This window comes from Aphelocoma coerulescens, chromosome 1 (assembly GCF_041296385.1).
Source record: "Aphelocoma coerulescens isolate FSJ_1873_10779 chromosome 1, UR_Acoe_1.0, whole genome shotgun sequence".
Taxonomy (NCBI): domain Eukaryota; kingdom Metazoa; phylum Chordata; class Aves; order Passeriformes; family Corvidae; genus Aphelocoma; species Aphelocoma coerulescens.
In genome coordinates, this window is record NC_091013.1 from 76,722,325 (window position 1) to 76,746,124 (window position 23,800).

General features: G+C 35.1%; 1 protein-coding gene across 8 annotated transcripts in view; it reads left to right on the forward strand.

The window, feature by feature from the left end:
* The window catches only part of PSPC1 (paraspeckle component 1), a 59,082-nt gene that overhangs the window by 24,278 nt on the left and 11,004 nt on the right, over positions 1-23,800 (forward strand). The window contains exons 7-9 of one of the 8 annotated variants that reach the window (XM_069014058.1): positions 4,401-4,458; positions 8,504-8,673; positions 11,850-17,921. The exons of 3 other annotated variants lie outside the window; for them this stretch is intronic. In XM_069014058.1, the coding sequence (XP_068870159.1) occupies positions 4,401-4,458; positions 8,504-8,673; positions 11,850-12,035 (414 nt within the window). In that variant the 3' untranslated portion in view covers positions 12,036-17,921. Of the gene's footprint in view, positions 1-1,298; positions 1,684-4,400; positions 4,459-8,503; positions 8,674-11,849; positions 17,922-17,945; positions 18,537-19,233; positions 23,377-23,800 lie in introns of those variants that run through there. 4 more of the 8 variants (XM_069014106.1, XM_069014129.1, XM_069014095.1 and 1 more) reach the window with 4 other exon arrangements.

Consider the following 23,800-nt stretch of genomic DNA (forward strand, 5'->3'; position numbering starts at 1 on the left):
GGAGTAATGAATTCTGGTAAGAGGTACAGAAATACCATACCTGTTTTGACAAAGATATAGTCTGTTAGAGAATAAAATTCATTTTTTGTGTTAATGACAACAAATGAGAATCAACAGCACTCGATTGCATTTTGCTCTACACACACAACCTAGATAAAGTGCTAATTAAACTATTGATTTTAATTTTCAAGTTTATGAGGCAAGTGTTCTTTTCTTGCTAAGGCATTTTTTGGATCCTGTGTCTTAGCATTATTGAGGTTACTATACTATGAAATGTGAGTAAATAGTTGCATGTTAATTGGAAAGTGCATCTTCAAACCCTTGAAAACTGTCGTCTTAACATTTCTGTTGATAGCATGCTTTTTGCTGTTCTAAAATTTTCCATGCCATGTTTAGTTCATACCATAATTTTTGACAGCTTTGTTACCATGAATATTGCATCACTTGGAGACAAGATTAATTTTCTCTGGGCTGCTGCAATTGCAAGGCCTATTTTTAAGGAAAATAGTAGCACTGGTTTGTCAGTTAAAAAAAATCAGGTTGATGACTATTTATATTTTTACTTGCAGTGTGAGAAGGAATTTGCATCTGATACATTGTCCTGTATCAATTCTTAGGTGTTTTTCAAAACATTTAGTTTCATGGTTTTGTAGAACAAATTAAAAAATAGTGTAATATATTTAACAAACTCAGAAGAATCATCTTGGCCGTTCTCTGTATATTTAGACTTCTCTATCAGTGGTGATTGAGTTGTAAGAACATAGCACATGATAACGCCTCGAATACTTTGAAAATCTGGTTTCAAATACTTGGTAAAAAGGGGAGAATCCATACTGTATTAAATGCAAAATATATGTTTTGAAAACAGTGTATTCAATATTTTGGTGTAGATCTACTTTTTACATTTGACATTAAAATTAGTTTGAATTGTGAGAAATATGATTTTTAATGCTTCTCTCTAAAGTAATTAGCAAGTATAATGCTATAGTTGCCATCATAGCAGTTTTTCTAAAAGATTACTCAGATGAATTGGACCTTTTTGAAGGTTGTCTGCATTAGTAAATTCTGAAGTATTTTACAAGAATCCTGGCAACAAATAATTTGGAAAGGTTTGAGTTGTGTAAACAGTGCTTTTACAATCGGATGTTTTTTGTTTGCTGACTTTGTTTTTTTGATAATGTTTTTTTCTGGTCTTCAGAAAGTTTAACTTATGCTTTCCTACACATTCTTTGTCTTGTGGCTTTCTTTTCCCCCTATAATAGCACATCATTTGTTTTTCTTGTTCTCTTCCTGTTAAGGTTGTTTTCCTAGGTACTTCAGAGGTTCTTAATCACCCCGCGTATTTCTCTCTTAAGAGTTTAGCCCTGTTGTCGTGCTGCTCAGTTTTAACTCCCTTTTATGGGTAGTTATGGGTGGCTTCGGGGAAGGGGCTGAAGCAGGCTGCTGCTGAACAGAAGAATGGGAAGTCATATAGTGAGGAGAAGCAGCTCTGAGAAGGTAACAATATCATCTGCAAAAGGCTTGAGTATCCGAAAATGAGCCTCTCAGGTGGGCTGGAATTACCAACTAGCACTGGTTCAGCTATTCTGTCAAACTGCCTGTGTATTCCTTTCTGTTACATTTTGGGCAAAACCCATGGACTAGTTGACCTACCTTACCTGTAGTAACATGATTATGCTCACATAGTAAAGAGCTGTCTAGGACACGATTTGTGTGTGATAGGACTGAATTTTTATTACCACCCAGGTCTCCTCCAGATAGATGTTTGAATATCTGATTCTAATGACATTAATGATATGTACTGCTGGTTAACATTTGAAATTGAGTATTTTCTCTGACAGGAAGTGTAAACTTGCTAATTCTGTGTTAGGAGTACAGGAGAATTTTCCTGTCCTGAAAAATCAAGGAAACATGGTATATTTTGAACATACAACAGTAGGAATAGTTATAAGTAGCAGCAGCATCTTAATCTTGCAGGTGTGTTGGTTAACTAGTAGGCAGCAGAGACCTTAAGGCACATTTAGGGATCTTGATTCTACAGCTGAAATGTTTTTTATACTGTATTAATTCAACACTGAAGTTAAAGCTAAAAAAAATGGCGAATAATGACTTCATGGTTTTTCTTACAAATGTTAAACTAGACTAAAAAAAGGTAGGTTCTACCTGTCTTTTTCTGTACTTCAGCGAACTGAAGAGTGGTAGCATTTCAAGGTAGCATTTAAAGATTGGTAGGAGGAAGACTAGTGTGTTTTTTAAAGTGTACATCAGAGCTTGCATATACTTCTGTCTTTTCCAAAGAAAACAAGTTCTAGTAACTAGTGCAGCTTTACAGCTCCGTACTTAACATCCTTATCTAGCCAGTATTGTACTTGGCCTTGCCAAATGGCACTTGTCACATTAAAAAAAAACCAAATACCAATCAACTTGCAGTTGAACCTGAGATGAATCAAGTAAATTATGTGCCTACTGTAGAGTCTGGTACTTAACTTTGTGGCTTTGTAGCTAAGTTTCTCACAACTGTTCACGACGTGTCTGGTTTTCACACAAGGATATAGGCGAGCATGTGTGCTCACGCTGTCTAGTGTAAACTGGTAGCCATGGTGTTCCTTTTGGTCTAGGGATTGACAGTAGGGATGATACACCACTTTCCTTTCTACTTTCTTATGTCAAGACTGAGGTGTCCAAGCAGACTAATAATCAGTAAAGTTGTATGCTGATTTTTGACTAACTCATGGCAGTTTATGGGTATGATTGATCCCAGCAGGGCTGCTGATTTTACTTAAAGTGCCAACTGCTGTTACTGTGAAAGGTCTGTCAAGGTAGCTGCATGTTCTCTGATAAATTTTTAGCATGGGTTCTAGGTTGAAAGGAAGAGATCCTCCTTAGTGTTCCATCAATGGCCTTTTTTAGCTAGACCTTAAAACCTGCCTGTGTCTTTTAGTTACGAGGCCTTGTTTTTCCTCTCCACATTAAGCCATATTCTTTTGAAAATAGTGTGTGCTCTTCTGATGTTAAGGACTTTTTCTAGGTTAATTTGAGTTACTACAAACAAAACTGTTGACCTGAGAGCTCTTTGTCATATATCTTGTGGCAGTTTCCTATAGCAGGATATTTTTGTAAACCTATTGGTTCTGTTCTGTCATATAGTGGTGTCTGCTGCTTCAAGTGGCTGAAGATAGAAGACTCATTTTTGGTATCCCAAATATGACTGACAAAACCAGACTTTTGTGAACCTGTACAAATACTATGAATGTATTTTGATTTATTAATATTTCCATCTAAAAGTTGCTTATAGACTGATTTAGTTGCCTAGTATGTGGATTTGTTTTCAAAGTGCATCTGAACGTAGGGTTTTAAATCGTAAGTGGAATGGTTTTTCAGAATGAGGTAAATTTTTTTGTGTTTTCTTATTCTCAGCATATGTGTGTTTACTCAAGAGCCGAATACTTGTTCACATTCCTGTAAAAAATTAAGGAGAATTTTTTAAAATAAATTTCATTAGTTTTTGTTTTGAACTGTGATTTTTTTTCTATTTAATCTTTTTGATGTGAACAGGAATCCTAAAATCCCTTGGAATTGTCTCTGATAGAGCATTTTGTTTTCCCATAAGTGATTATTTGGGTGATACTCTGGGTACTATTCTTTGAGTATTGTTTAACAGCACGCCTTGGTTTATGTTTAGTAATGTCAGAAATCTTTTGCTATTGGGTGACTGAGCATCAATTGAATCTGGAGCAATTTGATGTGTTATTTGTCTGTTTAGTGTAAATGCATGTTGCAGTTTCTGGTGATACTACAGTTTTATGCTGGTTTAAAAGGATGGTTAGTATCTGAACTAACATCAATAGCAAAGTATAATTCATTAAAAAAATATGCCACCACCAAGTTAAGTCACAACTATTGGAAAAATGATGAATTGGTAGGTTGAATTTATGTACCCGAACATAATACATCAGGGCTTGGTTTTCAATCAACACAAGTGTTTTTGTGTTACGAAATTGGATTGAGTATTATTGAACCACAGCCTTTAAGCAAGTACTGTAGTAAGACCTGCTTATTTACAGGTAAAATAGAAATGTATTTATTAATTAAAAAGACTGTGTGAAGATGGATTCATTTGCAGTTGTTCATGTAACTGGGAGCTTTAGACTGCTGCATCTGATAAATGAAACTTGGGATATTTAATCTTTAATATGCAAAAATGTACAGCATTGTTATATTGAACTTATTAATCCATTTGGTATTATAGAAACCAGGAGTATAATTAACTTCATTCCTTGTAGTATTTTTAATCAATGGAAACTTTTGAAACTTTAACATTTTTATTTTCATGGAGTGAATGGGAATGTTTTAAGTTCTAAGAATGATAGGTTGACCATGAAAACTATGTTTACTTTCAGAGAGAACAGGAAATGAGAATGGGTGATATGGGTCCTCGTGGAGCAATAAACATGGGAGGTAGGGATCTGAAGGAAAAAGGCTTCTGTAATGTAAATTTTTTTTTCTTTGGGACTGTACATGTTACTCAAGCACTCTTAATTAAGTAATTAAGGAGTAAGCAATATTAGGAAATAAAAAAACCCCAACATATATCTTGCTTTCAAACAGCTTTTCCCTCCTACCCCTGGTGTATCTTAATTGCTTTGACTATACATGGCAAAAAATGATGTGCAAGTTAAAAGAAACAAAAATCAGGGAAAGGTGATGCTCTGGGAGTTATCTGATACAAAAGAGGAATTTTATGTTAAAAAAATATTTAGCATTATTTTGGAGTGACTACCTATTTGGAGAAATTGTGACTGTCATTGCATGCAGTGAAATGATGTAGAGGTTAAAATTGGCAAGTTCTTCTTGACATACTTGGTGAGATAAATGGATAATGTGCTTGGTGTTCTACCAGTTTGCTCCAAGTCTCTATTTGCAAGTATTCACAGTTAGCTCTTGCAACTTAAAATACTGTCACTGCTAAAAACGATTACTGTGTAATCTAGAAGAGTATAGTAACTAGTGCTTGCTCCATATATGCAGACTGAAACAATTTGGAATCTTACTTACCCAGAATATCTGCTTTTAAACAAGAGCGAAGATATTTCTTCAAAATCACCAAATCTAACTAAACTGTGTGAATTGTTAATCTATTGGAAGCTTCCTAATGGTAATTTAAAATAAAGATATAATTAAAAGGAAAGGAATAAAACTATTTTCCCCTATATTTTAAACTTGAAAGTACGTGTAAAGCTTAGTAAACATTTCACTTGACCTTTTGAGTAATGTGAATTTATAGAGTAATGAATCTGCTTTTCAGATTTTAAAATGGATTATTCACAATGTCCTTGCATTTATTGAGACTTATTTATGGCTGAAAAATAAAAATAGCCTTGTGCATTCAGGGATGATGAAAATTATTTTTAAAAAAAATCTGAAGAAAGACATTGTGCAGTTATTTACAAATATTAAACTGAATCATAAATTAAAGCTTAATTCTTTTTATTTTATAGTTGTACTTTTGCATATTATTGTAGCATACTTGAAAATGTCATTTAATTAGAAGACTTCATAAATATTGATACTGTGCCAGTTGTCCAGATCCACAAGATACACTTTTTACATGCAGATTTTAGATGTGTATTTACTGCAGTTCTTAACAATGATGTTATTGGTCTTGCTTTCTAAGTTTTATGTTAAGACTTGATTTTAAACTTAATACTTTTAGAAATAAATTGTATCATTCCAAAAATGTTATAGTAACACTGAACTGCTATTTTAAAGTATCCATAGCAAATGAGTGTAGCATTTATTTCTGTAGAGCCTGGATTTTAAGTTCCTTTCTCCAGCATATTAACTCCACTGGTGCAACCAAAATAGTTGATCCCAAAACCTTGCAGTAGACCTTTAAATAGTAGGTCTTTTGTTGTTGACAGTAGCATCCTTTGTCAACATTTCTGTTGGAATTATAACTTTATTTTTAACTGACCTTACCTGTGCCATTTGTGACTTTTTATAATGTGGGACTGAGGGAGCTCATGATAATTTCCTTAGAAAGCAGAGTACCTCTGTGGCAGATTTAATAAGTTTTGGGCTGACTTGTGCAGAACTGCTCATTTTTACAGCTTTCTGTGACAAGTTCTGAGAGAATATGTATGCCTCATCAGAGCACTTAACTGGATCTGTAGTGCTAAGTACAGAGTATAAACTTTAATATAGAAAAAAGGGGCTTTTTTGGGGAACTGTCTCTGCATTGATGAGGATTAATGACTGGCATGTTGGTGCATTTCAGACATTTAGAGTGGACTTTTTCAGCCCTTCACTTTGCAGAAAAAGCTTTTTTTTTAAAGTGTCTGCATTGTGGCACGAACACTAATGACTGTTAGTCACTAATTTCCGTCTGTTGCTGAACATGGTCCTGTAAATTAACTCCTCACATCAGTGTCCCACCAAAAAGGAAGGACAATCAAGTGGTTAGCTCTTAGGGTCTGCTTTGGAGACAGGAGGATTTTGGAGGACCTCTGACTTACAGCTAATATATAATATACAGCTAACTGTAGTGGCCTCTTGCTGCAAGAATGCAGGGCCCCACTCTCTCTTTGCATTATACTCTGTAGTTTTCCTGCTTTCAGATCTGCTTCTGCCTGAAACAGGATCAGTATTCTAGAGGTTTGACAGTATAGGTTGCTATATGCCACCCTGGGTGCATTTGTATGATATGGAGCATGAGAACTTTGTTGCAGCTGACAGATAAGTGACAGTACCTGTGAGTGGCCAGCTGGCTCTGTTTAATTAGGCTGATAAGCAAGGCAATAGCAAGTAATTTAGCACTTAGTTAATGGCACTACTGCCTGCACTAAGTGCTGCTACCATCATGATAGTCCTGCAGAGTGCCTCTAGCCTCTGAGAATAAAGGTTTCTCCTTACACTGGCAGTTTACACTTCTTTTCCTTCTATACTAACTGAATGGGTGACAGTAAAAAACCATTTTAGAGCATATGCTGCTGTAATTTTCTTGAATTGTAGCATGGTCTTCCACCTGCTACATGAACTGATCATGTGTATGGGTAGGTGAGAAGCATCCAAGCTGAGTGTACCTTTGCTTTGACTTAGAGTTATAGGGAGAGGTCTGGGAGTTATTAATTACTAAGCTCAAAGACTCCTGCTTTTCAAAATTAGAGGATTTCTGTCACTTGTAATAAACTTGTTTAGCAATTCTCATGTGCTACTGTGTAGCATGCATTGTTTTTGCTAAGGAGTTTGTGGTTGGCATAATGTATATGATCAAACCCAGGTCTTCAATTTTAGCAGCAATATCTTGATGCCATGGTTTCACTGGCTGCTGTGATATGGTGTACTCAAGGCAAGTAATACAGATGTAATTTTACATACCTGCAGATAGTCGCAGTACTGCATCTGTGCCAAGTAGCCTCCTTTCAGTGATGTGTATTTATATATTCGTTACTAAAAAAGTGCAGTTGTGCTGAGAAGTGAGAGGGTTTACTTTTAAAATATAAATAACAGGCTTATTAGTTTAACAACATGTCAGATTTCTTTATACTATTAAAGTGTGTACTTAAAGTGTACACTAAATTCAAAAGGTATGCTTTCTTCCATTATCAAATTTTGAATGCATACTTTGGGCTGAAAAGGATGGATTATTATGGGGGGCGGGGGGAATGCATCACCACCAGCCTTGAAGTTGATATTTCATAATAGTAAGATGTGAGGTAGATAATCAGACCTTTTTCTTTCTTATAGCAACATGTGAAAATGCTGTGAAGGCATTTTTACCTATGTGTTATTATGTTAGTGAGGACTGGCAGAGTGATGCTTCTTAATGTAATACTACACCTAATGATCTCCTCGGAGTATGTTTTCAAGATTTTCTTCGGCCTCTTGGATTCAGAATTTTGGAGAAGATCATTCTGATATTTCAAGTTCTAACAAAACTACTTAGTTTTCTGGTACCTATACCATAAGTAATTACAGCTAAATGCAAGATTTTATTTATGCTATATTACTAATAGTTGATTGTGAAGTTGAGTACCATCCCTGGTATTGCTTAGGCTAATATACTGTACACGATATCAATTAACATACTACTGGTAGAAGACTTCTTGCAAATGTACATTTTATCTGTTAAGATCCTGAAATAGCCAAGTTTTCATATAGCTGCCAATATATGTAAAATCACTTGAGATTTTTGCTAATTTGTGGTGTGCATACTGCATATAGATGCAATATGAACACTTTGGTTCCTGCACCGGAACTGTACAGCTATATTTAGCTGTAAAGGTTGGGATTTTCACATGAGGCAAATTATGCAGAATAATAGAGATTATTTGAAATCTGTTTAAAAGCAGATGATTGAGATAAATGTACAGTCTCAAAGAATATGTATATTTTTTTCCACTATTTGAATCTTGTACATTTGGCTTTTTAAGTATTGTAAATTGTTTGTTTGTTCTTGTAAAATTAAGATAGGACAGCTCTAAGTATAGATTGTTTTGCATAGATGCGTTTAGCCCAGCACCTGCTGGTAACCAAGGCCCTCCTCCAATGATGGGTATGAATATGAACAACAGAGGAACTTTACCTGGCCCTGCAATGGGTCCTGGTCCTTCCATGGGACCAGAAGGAGCTGCAAATATGGGAACACCAATGATGCCAGATAATGGAACAGTGGTAACGTATCACATATTTAATTACTTTGAATAGCTGTCATGTCTCATGGCCCATTTTTGTTACCAAAGGTATTTTCACACTGAGTAAGAATGTGTTATGTGTTTTGGATCTGCTAAATGTATTTGATAAAACCTTTTCATGAAAATAATTTGCAACCCATATGGGAAATATTTTTTTGCTATTACTGTGAAAACCCTACTTCCCTTAGGAAAGGTAGTCTGTAAATTTAGACTTTTGCTGTTCTTTTCCTTAGTAAAACTAAATTCTGTGAATTAGCTTGTTGGGTTTTTTGATGAACAGTTAAATGTTGGAAGGTACAAAGTGTGAAGATACCTTTGTGTAAACTACTTAATTTTTTAAAGCAACTTTAGTGTTCTTTGTATTTCTTTTCTAACACTGTTAAACGCATGAGATTGACAGTAATTATGTCACTTAGAAAATCAGTAGCCAACAGCTATTGATAACTGTCATATCAATACAGGAAAAAGAATATTGTGCAATTGCCACAGGTAATAGGGAATGTCTTCTATTCATCTGGAATTTTTAATCAAGGGCAGATAGGTGATTGGGATGCAGTTGAAGCACTAGCCATTCTTGCTTTGTTCTCATAGGCAGTCACTTTTCCTAGCTGTAATGTCTTGTGTAGAGAAACAACTATATAATTTAAAATCTGACTTTTACATATTTTTTCAGTACTGTTCTGTTACTAGATACTTGGATTAGTGGTGGTATGATCTAAAGGATAACGTAGTATTAACAGTTACTCTGTTACAGTTTTGTTGGAACACAGAATCATTTTGTAGCAGTGGTTTTTTTTATATATAGCTTCTCATCAGTATCTGTCTGTGATTGAGAAATCTGTATAATGAAGTTAGAACAAAATCCTTTGTTCCACAGAGGAAAATGAGATTTCGATTTTGCACAAAATATATTGTAGGTCTGGTCTTTACCAGATAAAAAGGAGAGGATCTTACTTCACATCATAGGAGCCAGCTCATTTTATCAGTTGTGTCATTTCTCACAAAGTGGGGAGGATGCTATTCACAAAATACTGGATTTGGAAATGCTTTTGCTGGAGACCACTGGTCACCTGAGAACATTCTCTTGTGATTATATACACTGAAAAAGAGCTGTATGGAAAAGAACATGGTGTCATAAATCATGGTATCTAGCTTAAACTGTTGTTTTTCTACAAAAAGTCATTCCAGGTATGGAAATGTAGGAAATATACTGACACTTCAAAATGCATGTTTTAAAAAAAATTCTTTTGCATTCCATTTTCTTATGCATGCTTCTGAAGGACAAATTGGATTTTAGCTTTTTTCTTCAGTTTGAACTTTGAAAGTTTTTAACTTGGGGGTCAGGCCCCTACAGAAAGGCATAGCCTTATTGTATTATTGCTGTTGTTAGACACTTTAAAGATCCTTTGAGGGCTATCTACTAAAACACTGTAACAGTTATTTTCCACCGAGGGAAATGAAGAATATGCTTTATAGATCAGAAATACAAATTTAATGTTTTTCATTGGATGTTTGTCTGAAGACTTGAAGGGAAAGTTGTAGCAATCTTCCTTTTGTTTCACTGCAGTCTTTTGAAACATGGATTGTCTTTGAACATAACATTTTAAAAGTAGCTTCCCCCACTTACATTAGTGTAGGCAGTTAATTACAGCAGTTTTCTTGTTAGCTAGAAAGAGGGGTCCTTATTGGAAAGAGGACTTGACTTTTTGTCCAAAAGTCATATGGTAAAGGGATCAGGAATATGTGATAAGTTACTTGTTGAAATTCATATCCATGGCTAACCAGCTGGCATGCATTAAGATAATTTCATAACAGTTTTTACCCAGTGCTACAGATTTAAAGGTACTTTGGCTCAGTAGGAGATCTTTATGCAGCTCTTGAAGTAACCTTTCTCTTATATAACGTTAAACTTGAAACAATGCACATACATACAACCATGATCTAGGTTGCATGTATTTTTATCTATATAGATAGAATGCTGGGGTTTTAGTTACATATACATATATATATGAATTAGCAGACTCCAGAACTGCTGAGCTCTACTGCTGTTACTGGAGTTAGGCTTTCAGAAGAATTATTTTCTGTTTCAAGCATATAAATAAAGTGCTGGTCTTGAATGTTCTTGTTGAACTTTGAATACCTGGGGAGTTGGTGTAGATCTCCATACAGAAGAAATTTCTTCTGAAAGCGTAACTGTCCTTAACTGCTGAATGAGGAGTTGTTTCCACATCTGATTATACCATGGATCTATGCTTTTAATGGTTTATGTTGAGTTTAAATTTCACCATGTGGGGTTCTATTTTTAAACACTTGCATAAATACTGAACTGTAAGTGCTCAGATGCATGTTTTCTGTTTCGGCTCTTAATTTCTAAGCAAATAAATCTGTGTTAGCAAATAAATATCCTGTGTAAGGATATATACCTTTATTAATATTAAGCATAGACCTAAGGAAAGTAAATATGGAATATTAAATGGATTTTTATCTCACACTGATATTTCAGAATGAGCCTTAGTTATATACCAAGTTTTTTATAAAATAGGTGTAGTCCAGTTATGCATTTTGTCACTGTGTACTTTTGTTTGGACAGAATTTTAAAAGCCTTAACTAAAGATTTCTGAAGTGCCATACAAAAGGCTAACTCCAGGTAGAATGGACTTGAAATATCCGTAGATATGTGGGTATAGAAGTCTTAAGGCTATTAAAAGAATAAATATTCAGTGTCTAGAAATACAAAAGCTGATTTCCTCCCCGCCTAGTTTGATAATGTTTCTCTGTCTAATTCATTTAAGGGAGAAGCTTTGTAGTTGGTATGTGAGGCACAGTAGGGCTTAGATATAAAACTGTTTGCTGTCTCCTCTGTTACATAGAGAATATATATTGCTTGAGATGTGCTTGTAAGGATGAAGTTACATTCAGCACCAGAGTTGGTCTTAAGTATTGTTTTGAAGTTTCAATTTACTTACAAAGTTGGAGCATAACATTAGCACTCTTTAATTTCCAGCTCTTTTTCCATAATAACTAATTGAATTGCTCCTTTCTTCCTTCTATGTGTGATCCTGATTCTGCTGGACTATCTGCTGAACTCCATGACAACATCACTTGTGGTTTTTGTTGTAACTCGTATTTGGCATGTTCCAAATGGACTTGTGTTAGCATAATGAGAGATTCCCTCAAGGAGGCCCATCCCAGATGGGTTCACCTCTGGTTAGTAGAACGGGCTCTGAAACTCCTCAGCCACCAATGAGTGGTGTAGGTGCCGTGAGTGGTGGACCTGGTGGCTTTGGTAGAGGAAACCCAGGGGGCAACTTTGAAGGACCTAACAAGCGTCGCAGATACTAAATCTCAATTAATTCCTTACTGTTTTAGAAATTCCAGTAAAATTATACAGTGATATGCCTTTATAATTTTAGCTGTTATCTGGAAACGGTTCTATTGTTATTGTAGTCTTTAAAACAGTTTCTTTTGTAAAACTCTTTTTGTATTCAGTCATAGGCTTTGTAGTATAGAGCAGAAATGATGCGGATCATTATGTAAGGCAATGTGTTTGTGACTCTAGCAAAATACAATGTGTGGCTATGCTGTAAAACGTGCAGTTATCTGATTACAATAAAACAAAAATCACTGGAAAGGATTTTGGGAATGTTATTACTGAGTAAGAATAATTCTATGCTTAATTATAAGTGGCATAATTTTCATTTTTTCATAGATTCTACTATGTGTCAAGGAAGTTCCATTCATAATAGTGATTGTTTAGCTAAACTGCATGGTGCAGTACATACTATGAAAAACTTAAAACACAACTGCTTTTGTTTTGACTTTCAAAGAGCATAAAATTTTATGCAAAGTATTCTCAAAGATACTGTGTCCTTGCTTCTCAATCCACCATAGCAAACTTAGTCACAGTAGGCTTTACAACAGAGGTTATCTGTTAGACAAATTATTAGAAAATTTACCTTGGGGGTAAAAAAAAACTTTGGAAAGGAATCTCTATGTATGCTTTATTCACAACAGTATGAGTGAATTTACCTAAACCATATTTATAGAGGAGAAAATTGGTTGTGACCTCTTTGTGTTCTGCTGATGGTTAAAGTATCTTCCCATTGCAAGGAAGGAGACATTTCTGCAAGCTGGTCAAAAGCTTTCCACTGTGTTTGCACATCGTTATTAATAAGAGTACATTTTCCCCAGTGGTTGGTTTGACTAAAACCACGTCTGTTATCGATGAGTAACTGTTTAATTAGGAAGCAAATACATGTTTTCCAGTGAAAATAAGTGTTCGCTTATAGTTGAGTAATACGCAATTGGAAGGGTTGCACATGAGTATTCCTCAGAATGATGAACTTGGAAAATGCCCATTTACAGCACAACTCATGGAACATTTGCTGACGGAGTTTTAAGATAAAACTAATAGTAAAGCTATTAGGAAGCTTATTATGATTCTGCTTTTGTCAGTCTTGGAAGATGATGGAAAAGACCTATTGGTTCTATTCCTGTAATGGCAAATATGTAGGGATATTGGTTGGTTACTGTTCTCTTTTTCCTGTTCAAAATGGTTGTAAAATAGTAGTGTTCTTTTTTATCAGTTCACTCACATTTTCAGAGGTAGAAATTACTAAATTTTTTCTGCGTGAATAGTTATATTAAATTGGTTAAAAACTGATTTGAAATAACCTGGTGCCCTAATAACATCCAAATGGTATATACATAGGTCAGCATGGGATGCAAGCAGCAGAGAGGTCATGTGTGTGTTACTTGTTAATGTAGCAGTGATAGTCTCAGTGGATGGAATTTTGAGCAAATGGTTAACAAGAAAATTGCAGCATTGCTGGCATTTTGGAAATACGCTGTTATTTAAATTGCCAATTTTATATGGCTTAAGATACTGTTTTCAGACAATTTGGGAGTTACCTTGTGTTTAGGTCCTCACTTGTGACGTCTGTACTTGCTAAGCATTTTCCTTTAGATTGTCTTTAATGTTGCCATTTTTTGCTTGACTTGATACACGCCACACTTTATAGTTTGTAATACAATACTGAGTTACCTTTAGAGTCTGACATACTCTTTCCCCTTGGTATATGTATCACATTATAGCACTCATTCTTAAAATACACCTCAACCAAACTGCAAATGGTTTTACTTGACACACTGGTCCTAAACCTCAAGATTTGGGAAAATTGCTGGTTTTTCACTGCTATAAACTAGTGTTTGCATATAGCAACCACGTAAGCTCTCTGCTCTAGTGTCCTTCATTCAATTGAAAATGCAGTATACATTGGTATCCAGTAAGGTGTCTAAATATGAGATTACTTTTTTCTTATCTTTTCTGCTCTTGTAGATGACTTTTTTTAGGGGATTGAGAAAGTATTGGTGTGAATTGATAGTTCTAAACTGTACAGCTGTACAGGGAACATGTTTTAAATACAAATTGAACTTGCTTCAAAAGGTTGGTTCATTTTCTTCAAAGGAAAAGGCTGTGTCGTTCAGGCCTTTTAGCTAGTTCCTGTATATTTGTTTAGCTGTGTAAACCCTCCTCCTTGTAGTATTTGAATATGTTTCAGAAGAACATTAAATATACTAAATCTGCAAAAGTGGTTTATTCTTTCCATGCCAGCTTCATGCTATTTTAAGTGCACGTTTGCTGGACTGTGGTTTTGGTAGCAAGTGGAGGTATGCATGTATTTGAAAGTTATAGGTTTTATTTAACTTTAGTGATTATCATTCCACAGTTGTGACCTGCCCTTCCTGTAAACCTCTGATTTGGATGGCTCTGCTGCATTGTAGCAGTGGATTTGTCAGCTGTCCTTACTGCAGAAAATCACTTAATCTATTTTTAAATGTCCATGAACCAAGTCCTAACAAATAAATACTGAAATGTTGACTTTGGGCACGTTGTAAAGATTTCATGAAGAAGGCCTTTTGTAGCTTATGACACGCTGCTAAGTTCAGCTCTTAAAAGCTTTCTTTGGGCTGCCTGGCTCAACTCTGAAGGCAGTGCTTCTTGTTTTGCCAAATGTGGTAGTAACTGATCCTAGCTATACAATAAACACCTAATTTTGTTAAAAAAAGAATGGTCCCAAATTGTTTCCTAAAGATGTGGAGATGTGGCCAGCCAGTGTTTTTGCTTGAAGATTCTGCCCTTCTGCTAAAGTGATTGATTTTTCTTGTTCCTCGTCTGGTTGATCAGTTTATCATTTTTTCTGTGTACAAATGTCCTCAACTACCTTTGCTCTGTTTCACTAGAAAGCACAGTGAAGTCCTGATTCTCTGCTGTATGCTATGCTGACACAAATAGGCTTAGAATAGATATGAATCTGCCAATTACAGTGCACTTACTTTTGTAATGTACTTACTGAGTTTTTACGTTATTCCTGAAATTTCATATTCCTAATCTGCCTGATTTTCCTGTGAGATACAATTTTAGTACTTAAAGATAACAAAGCTTTACTATACCATTTAAGTTAAACATGCCAGTACCAGATTGTCTAACTACATTTGTGTTTGTCACCTCAGTCACTTGAAGGGGAGCTACTGGATGTTTAAGAAATAAAAAAAATTCATTTTGGTTGTCCTGACCAGTGTTCTCGTTAGATAAAGCATGTTGATATCTTGGGAAACTTCATGGTGATTCTAATATGCTTTAGTGTATTTATTTCCTAAGAAAACAATGAATTACTGTGGATTACCTAGAAAGAAAATTCCTGACCTGCAGTTGTTTTATTTATTGTCCACATGTTTTTTATCCAGTTGTACGTAAAGATATAATAAGCTGGAAATTCTTACTAGAACAAAAAGTTAAAATAGATGGCAAGAAGATAATATGAACTAAATACTGCATTAATTTAATTTTAACCGTAATTCAGAAGGATTTTATACTATGCCTTCTTTTAAGGAGCATTCTGATCTAAGGCATGCTGCCACATTTTAAAATGGTATACCCAACTCATTCCTCTCTTTTCCACTCTTGATTTCAGCTGTAGAATAATTTGTAATTACAAATTCTTTGCAAGGTACTAAGCACAAACACAGTGACCTTTATGAGCCTTGTGTTCCTAAACAGTTGCAATCTACCTTGAGATAACTTGGCTCAAAAATTCTGAAATAACCAATCTAAAGGCAGATTTTCAAGTGAAAACCAAAACCCTGTAGGCCTTTTGAAGGGAGAAAATATACTTGGAAGAGAGATGTTCAGCAAATTAATGGTGTGCTCTGGTGACATGAAGTTCATTTTACTTTAGCATGTTACAGAAACAAATTTTTTGCATACTTCTTAATTTATATATTTCTTATAACAACTTGGATCATGATTTTTCCCTTCACAAGTCAAACTGAAGTGTAATCAAACTACTAAAATTGTGGGGAAGGCAGGCTAGCAACTAGAGACAGTTTATGTTGGACCACAAATGTGAAGGGATTCTAAATGCCATTCCCAAGACTTGAAGTGTTGCATATCCACGGGTGGTTTTAGAGTCTGCATCCAGCATCTTTTGTTTTCTTGTGCTTGTGGCCATGAGTGGGGGACTTCAGAGAGCACATACTTCCAATGCAATTTAATTGTCTTCTCAGGAGCCCTGAAATTATTAACATGGGCACTGTGCTGTCATCAAGGTGCAGAATCATCTTGAAGTGTGGTGCTTTCCTTGGGCTGTTACCTTGCTCCTAGAGTGAGGGAGTATCAGTCCAAACTTCCCTGATTCATGAACAGTAAGGAGGGAGTGAATGTGGCCTGTGGGAAATGCAGAGGTTGGACATTACTACTTTAGATTATTGGCTGTTCAGTGCTAGTTTGGTGGCAAATGTTGAACTTGTAGTAATGTGAAAGCATTTGTTTTCTTACAAATTCACCTATTGAAATGTAAGAACTTAATAAAAGGATTGACTAAAAACCTGGAATACCTAATGTCAGGTATAATTTTTCCCATTGGACGTTTTTATGTTACCTTTCGTCACCTTTTCAGATACACTGTGAAGTAGTCTTAGCAATCTCACCAGTTTAGTGTGTTTTCTTAATAGTTTTGGGTGTTTTCCCATAAAGTATTTTAAAAATCATAGCTGTAGGCCTTTCAGGTGTGTTTTCTCAGTATGCCATGAAATACTGTAGTTAGTTATAAAATTGTCTAAAATGTTACTTGTAGAATAAATAAACGTAACATTCAATTTTCATGAAAACAGTACTTTTTATGTTTTTAAATGCATGGAAACAAACCCTCAATCTGTTCATTTCCAGTGGGATAGATTTAATAGGTCTTTTCCATCTTGAACTTCCTTAAGATACTATGAAAATTAATATAGCTGAAATTTGGAGGCATTCTTATTAATGACCTCAGCCTGACTTTTAAAACCAGCACAAGACAAGTTTCTTCAGAAAAGAATTTGGAACATCAGCCCTTTTTTCCTAATTGAAGGAACTATTCGGAAAACCATTCAGAGATAAGCATAGCGTACTTACAGGTAAAACTATTAAAAAGCCCCTCTGCTCTAATGTAGTGACTATTATACACACAAATCACATTGAAAGAATGAAAGCAACTTTGTAAATGTGTGTAAAAACTCAAGTGATTTGTATGTGGTCTCTTGAGTGGAGAATAAAATACTTTATAATAAGAGGTATGAGATTCAAAAGGAACTGGACTGTGTTACTACATACACGTGTGGATAAGGTTTTTCCATTTGTGTTGGTAAATGCTTTGTCTAGAGCTTCCATTGTTCCTAGATTTATTAGTGTGCTTTTTATATCTCAGTTTCTGTAGAGTAAAGCATAGCTGTATAATTTGATTGAATTTACATGCTAATTGTATGCGGGACGTTAAGTGCTTGACTTGAAAGAATTGCAGTGAGAATAAAGATACTGTTCTTGACTTTAAGTAAAAACTGCGTGGATCCTTGAACAGGAAAAAGTGTGGAGGGTCCTGTATGGAAATTGAACAAAAAAATGGGAGAGAGGGAATAAAGTAACATAATAAAAGTGAGAAAAGTGTGGTTTAATTTTATATCTACAGCAGATTCACAAAAATAACTTTGAGTCTTGTTCTACATGAAAACCACAAACCAACTAATTTTTAATAGAAGAGGTGGAAATACCAGTTACATTCATGTCTTGGATTTTTTGAACTGAGTTTAGTTTTGTGCAGATGGCCAAGGAATAGCAGGAAAACTGAAATGAATCAATGTTCTAAAACAGTTTTAATATTCCTGGGTTGTAGGGTGGGATCACTGCAGTTGGTTGTATCTCTTCTGTGTTGTTTTATGTAGGACTTGATTTTGTCGCTGAATACAGCAACTGTATAGAGCATGTACACACCATGTAAGTATGAAACAGCTGGTTTTAAGGTCATTAGCCTCTCATCAAACCAGTGAGAATCCAGTCTTACACCTGTGTGCATCATAGACAGAGAAGCACCAAACAGAAGACCATGGTAAAGAAAAATTAAATAGTACATATCTATTAGTAGTGATGGGATGGGATGAAGGTATTTTCATTAATTTTTTGCTTTAATTCACTGTAATCAATTTCTTGTATGACAGGGAAACTAATTTTATTATCAGTTAATACTTGAAAGAAAAAAATCCCCACCAAAACAGAACACCTCTCCCAAAGAAATCCCCAAACCCAAAATACCTCAGTGTACAACCCAACCCCAAGCAAAACGTGTTTTCCCACTTTAAATAACCATATATACTTAAGCAAGGTGGAAGACAAAATAAATCTAAAAAGATGTAAAAAACACAAGGGTTTTCTGTATTTATTTTTGCATCTGTTAGCTCTTGATGATCTGTTCATTTTAATGTGTTGCTTTTTAAAAAAACATGTTCCATAACTGTTCATTATTTTCTATAAAAGGATTTATTTTACTAAATTTATTTATTGTTACTGAATTTTAAATATTTTTATATAGTATAAAATTGCACAAAAAACCACTGCATAAACCAGCTATTGCACTACTATAGAATGCAGTCTTTGAACTGCTAGCTGAATTGATCTTTCAGGCTGCATACAAATGTTTTAAATATTTGTATGCTAATGGGAATTAGAAATATTTGTGGGCATATTTAAAATAATCCAGTATATGCATTGCTGCAGATATGAATAGCCTTTTGCCCTCCTTGCTGCTTGGTCCTGCTTCCTCTGTGTCCTCCTTGCATCCCTGTGCCCAAGCAGTGAGCGAGTAAAGGAGACTCAGTGAGAATAATCGATTCTGCTCATTTCAGTGTGGAAGGAGAGAAGAGCAAGGAGGGGCAGTAGGGCGAGACTCTTCATAACTGTGCATACATAGGGCATAGGGTAATCGGCGGTGCAGACACAGAACGTAGTTTTATCTATGTTCTCATTAAGTGAGTTTGGAAGAAATACATAACCTAGAACAAATGGGTAAGAAGCATGTTGAGGGCTCTTGATGTCTGAATAACACGGTTATGGTTTACTTTCTTGGTGATAGCTGGTCCAAGAGGGCGAGTATTTCAAGTCATGAAGAAAAAAATGTACACTAAAATGTTGAGCCAAATTTTATGTGAGCTTGATCTGTCTGTTCACTTTCTGCAGTTACCAAGAAGGTTACATGCAAGCCAGTAAAATATGGAAAATAGTGTTCTTCGTGATTTCTCCAGGAGAGATGATATACACAGTTGCTTTAAAGAAGCAAGACTATTCACATGTACTTTTGCTTGGAAGAAAATATATAAACTGCCATTACAAAGATGGGAAATACTGTCTTTTAAAGTGCTAACATTCTTCATTCTTTGACATGATAGCGCTGTGTTGTTCCATATATTATGTTCCGCTTTTAAGGGGGAGAGCATGTGAAAGGTAAGCCCCAGCTCCAGTTTTAATCAACTTCAAATAGAAAGCTTTTCCCAGAAGGCACAGAAGGAAACCTGTAATAATGAAACAGTAGTTCATCTTCAGTTTTGTTCCAGTGTAGAACATTGTGTTTCTAGGACTTCCAGCATTGTACCGGTAGCAGTTCTAACATTTTCAGAACCAGAGCTGTGCCAAAGTATACAAATAAAGTTTTTGCCTTAGTGTGTGAAGAGTGCAATTACTGCAATTCAAGAATGGAATGTTCAGACTTTTGAAAGAAAATGTATGAAAGAATTGTCGTATATTATATTGCTGGTTTAAAGGTGAAAATTGTAAACTTGGCAGCAGGGATGGCTATGCTTCTAAAATTATTTTGGGATATGTGTCAGTTTATCATTGCCATGTTATACTTTGTGTAGTTTTTTGTAATACCGCTTAATGCATGTTTGGCATCATTCTTCCATCACACTTGTGTAGTTTCATATATTATTAACACTGATGAATGCAACTGTCTATAGATGGGGGGGTACCAGAGCATTTGTTTCGTATTATGTAACTTGTTTAGGAGGGTTTTTCATTGCTAAGCTTGTTTTCTGTCTTGTGTTTACTCTGCATGTTCTGAGCAAAATACACTTTTTCTACTTATATGGGGAAAAAGTAGCAAGTTATGAAAGAGTGTTTTTTTAGGAACGTAAATGGAAGTCCTGGATGCTTCTTACTGCTTCTAAAATAACAGCTGTCTAGGAGAATGAAATCACTTGGTATACTTTCTGCTTTATTATTCTAGACTTTGTCCTGCTTACAGCACACACTTCAGAATCATTATTCAAGATTAAAAAAAACCCAAGTTGACTTTCTGTCTGGTTTTAATCCCGTGTGTGTACAAGACAGTAAATGAAACACAAATGTCTTGATGTTTGCTCTGAATAGTACTCTTAATTCCCCACGTTGTATTAAACATAAAAATAATTAGTTTGAGTTTCGTAATTTTTAAATATTTAATTAGCCAGTCCTCTGGTGGTGGAGTGGGGAAAGCACAGATTTGTGTAGAAATCATACTCTTGTTTTCAGTTGCATTATGTTCCTGGGCATGCATTTTTTACTCTTTACATTGGGACCATTTGTTACAAAGATTTAACAAGAAATATAATTTATTGTATTTTATCCAATTATAAGTATTAGTTCATTATTACATTGTAAAAGTAGAATTAGTTAGTTTAGGCAATTGTGCTTTACTGGAGGTCATGGCATGTAGCATAAATATCAGAAATAGGGTAGTTCAAGTGTTAGTAGTTACTGATAATATGTTGTGCCTTTAAGCCTGGTTGGATAAAAGCTGATACATACTGAGCATAACGATGTTTTAAAACTTCGTGCCCAGAACCCTGATGCTGCACTTGCATTTCTGCTTTATTGCTGTGGTAGTTGCAAAAGTACTCACAGGTTTGAAAGTGTTCATCTAGATATATGGGGGAGGGTAAAGGATTGATTATTGTATGTTGCTTGATTCTTGAGGTCTTATGTGGGAAAACTGGTATTGTAGAATCTTCTTTATATGATTGCTTAAAAATCTACTGTATTTTTTTTAACTGCCTTGTATATTTAACTGTCCAGTGTGAAGGAAGCCAAATGGTGTATCTTTAAAGAATGTGGGAAAACTATTTTACTAGAGGTCTCGAGCTCTAAATCTTTTACCAGTTTGACACTGAGGACATGGTGTTTTAACTGTAACCTTATGTTACAATTATGGTGGAAATTGTGCAAGCTTCTGCCAAGCTTTAGAAGTGAAGTGAGGATGTAAGGTGCCATACTGACTGTAGGATTGGGCCAAATCATTTGTATTTGATGCTTGTCACTGGCCTGCTCTGGTTACCCTAATCCATTCCTTTTAGGATTTTGTTTCCTTTTCCGTATTCTAGGTTTTCTTTTGTTGTAAAAGGCTTTAAGTTTTCCTGATGATGTAGAAGATATGAGCTGTATGAAACTTTATTTGGGGGTTCTAACACTAAACATGATGGAAATGGTTTAAAGGAAAGGAAAGATGTTAGATGCACAGTAAAAAACAGTTCTTTCTATGATGTGACAAGTTGTTACATACCTCTTCATATGTGTTTTGTTAGCATGTATCATGTATGTATGCTTAACCTGTTGTGTCTTTAAAAAGAATTTTCTGTCTCTTTCTAAGCAGGGGGGGAAAGAATCTGTTCTGGATTAATTCAATTTCATAGTTTCACTTTTGTTTAAGTACACAATAATTAAGTGAGAGAGAGTACACGAGAGTTTAATAGATAGTTAACCTTCCTGAACTCACAGATGTGTGCAAATACTAATGCAGAAAAGTAAAAGTAGATAAGTGCTCTTCATGGATTTACAGAGGGTGGAGATACTATTGTGGAAAAGCAGGAAGATGTGGTTTGATCTCATGTTTCAATTTGCAGCTTTTAAGAATTTGGGAACTACCATAGAATTATAACCCCCAAATATGACTCTTATAAACTTCATCTAAAATTCTTAAATGTTGTTTCAGAGTTCTGCTATAAACAAAACTAGTTCAGTGTAAACATTCAAATAAAATACATGCTTTAATGGAAAAAGTAATTCTGAAAGCCTGTGTTTTATTAAGATGAGTAATGTTATTTGGAAAGTTAGGTGTATTTTCTTGTATCTTTACTTTTAACTGCATAACCTTAAAGGAACAGAGGTGAAATTAATGACATGCAGGGAAAGGCTAAATATACAGGACAAAATTTCCTGGGAAAGGACTGAAGTTCAAATATGTATAATTTACATAGCAGTGCTTCCAGTAAAGGACTTCTGTTATGAGTTTAGAGGGCTCCTGCTTAGAAACAGGTGCTGCCCAAATCTGGTCCTGCTCTTATTGCAGGAAGATGTCATCTTTGCCTTGATTGTGACAAACCAAGAATAGGATTATCAGGATGTAAGTTTATGAAGAACATAATTATCTTGCCACAGTCATAAATCTGAATGGTTGAAGAGTCAGCCAGCATCTTCAGATAAGTTTGTTTGCTGAGTGGGTATGTGTACAGCTGCATGATTGTTACAGCCTTTCCAGGACTTGGAATATGCCTTTGGTTGTTTCAGCAGTTGCTTCATGTGCCTCAGTTAATGAAGTTCATTTATGGCTACAAGGATGCTTTTCAAAGTCTTCATCTTTTTCTTCTTAGCAAATTCTCTTGGACAGTGACATCCACCGCAGTTGTGGGTTGAGAGTGGTGCCGTCATGGGGTGCTTAAATCAGCATTTGCTCCTATCAGCTGCAGTTGCCTTAGTTTATACCTGTTCAGTCATTACAGTGCACTTCCAAACATTACTTTTCATTAACTGAAATTGTATTCTCAGTGAGGTATTGATCTGAGCAAGTTTGAGTAGAAACTTAAGAAAATACAGTCTAGTTACATTTGTACTGTCAATGACACAAATTCCTTTAATAATTCCAGGTGTGTTACAGAAAATTAATCTCTTGGATGGTTCTGATTCCCAAATTTTGTAATAAAGATACTCAGATTTTGTTTTACCTCCATTTTCTGAGGTTCATCTTTAAACTGTTTGGACATCTGCATTTATTTTAGCTTTCACAGCTTGATGTAAACTAGAGTCACTCAAACTTTATGCATAAATGTATCCTGTCAGAGCATACTGATCAGTCAGGTGCTGGTCAGATGCAAGATTTTGCAGAGCCCAGAATGAAAGTAAGTTGACCAAAATAAGTTGTTAAATAAGATGGAAGTAAAGTTACAAGAAAACAAGAACAAGATTGAGTAGAATAGGAGAGGAAACAGCTCTGAAGGTAATCTGTAAAAAGTAGTGCAAAAGAATCTGATAACGAGTACATGTTCTGTTAACCTTTCAAAGAAATGGATGCATCAGGATCTTCAGTTTGAAATGCAGATTTCTTTGGAGAAGCTACTGCTTGCTTAAGTGGAGTTTCTTTTTCAAGACATTGCAAGTAATGTTTGTAGTGTATTAGAATGGATGTTTTTTACTTGTGTACATCAAAGGTCACAAACAGGTAACTGAAGTAACAGCTTTTATGTTTTAGTCTGTTTGTAGCCATTTTCTCATTAATGTGTTGATATTTACAAATTTGGCACCTGAGATAATTTTGATAGCTTGTTTGTAAATTAGTGGTTTTAATGTGAGAGTTACAGTGCGAGCTTGCACTTCGAAATCTGAATGAGCCATGATAAAAAACAGTACCAACAATCAATCTCTTTAATTAAAGATATTTAGTTTTGAATATGATGCCAAGTTACTGCCTTTGTATATAAGATGATATCAAAAGGGAGTT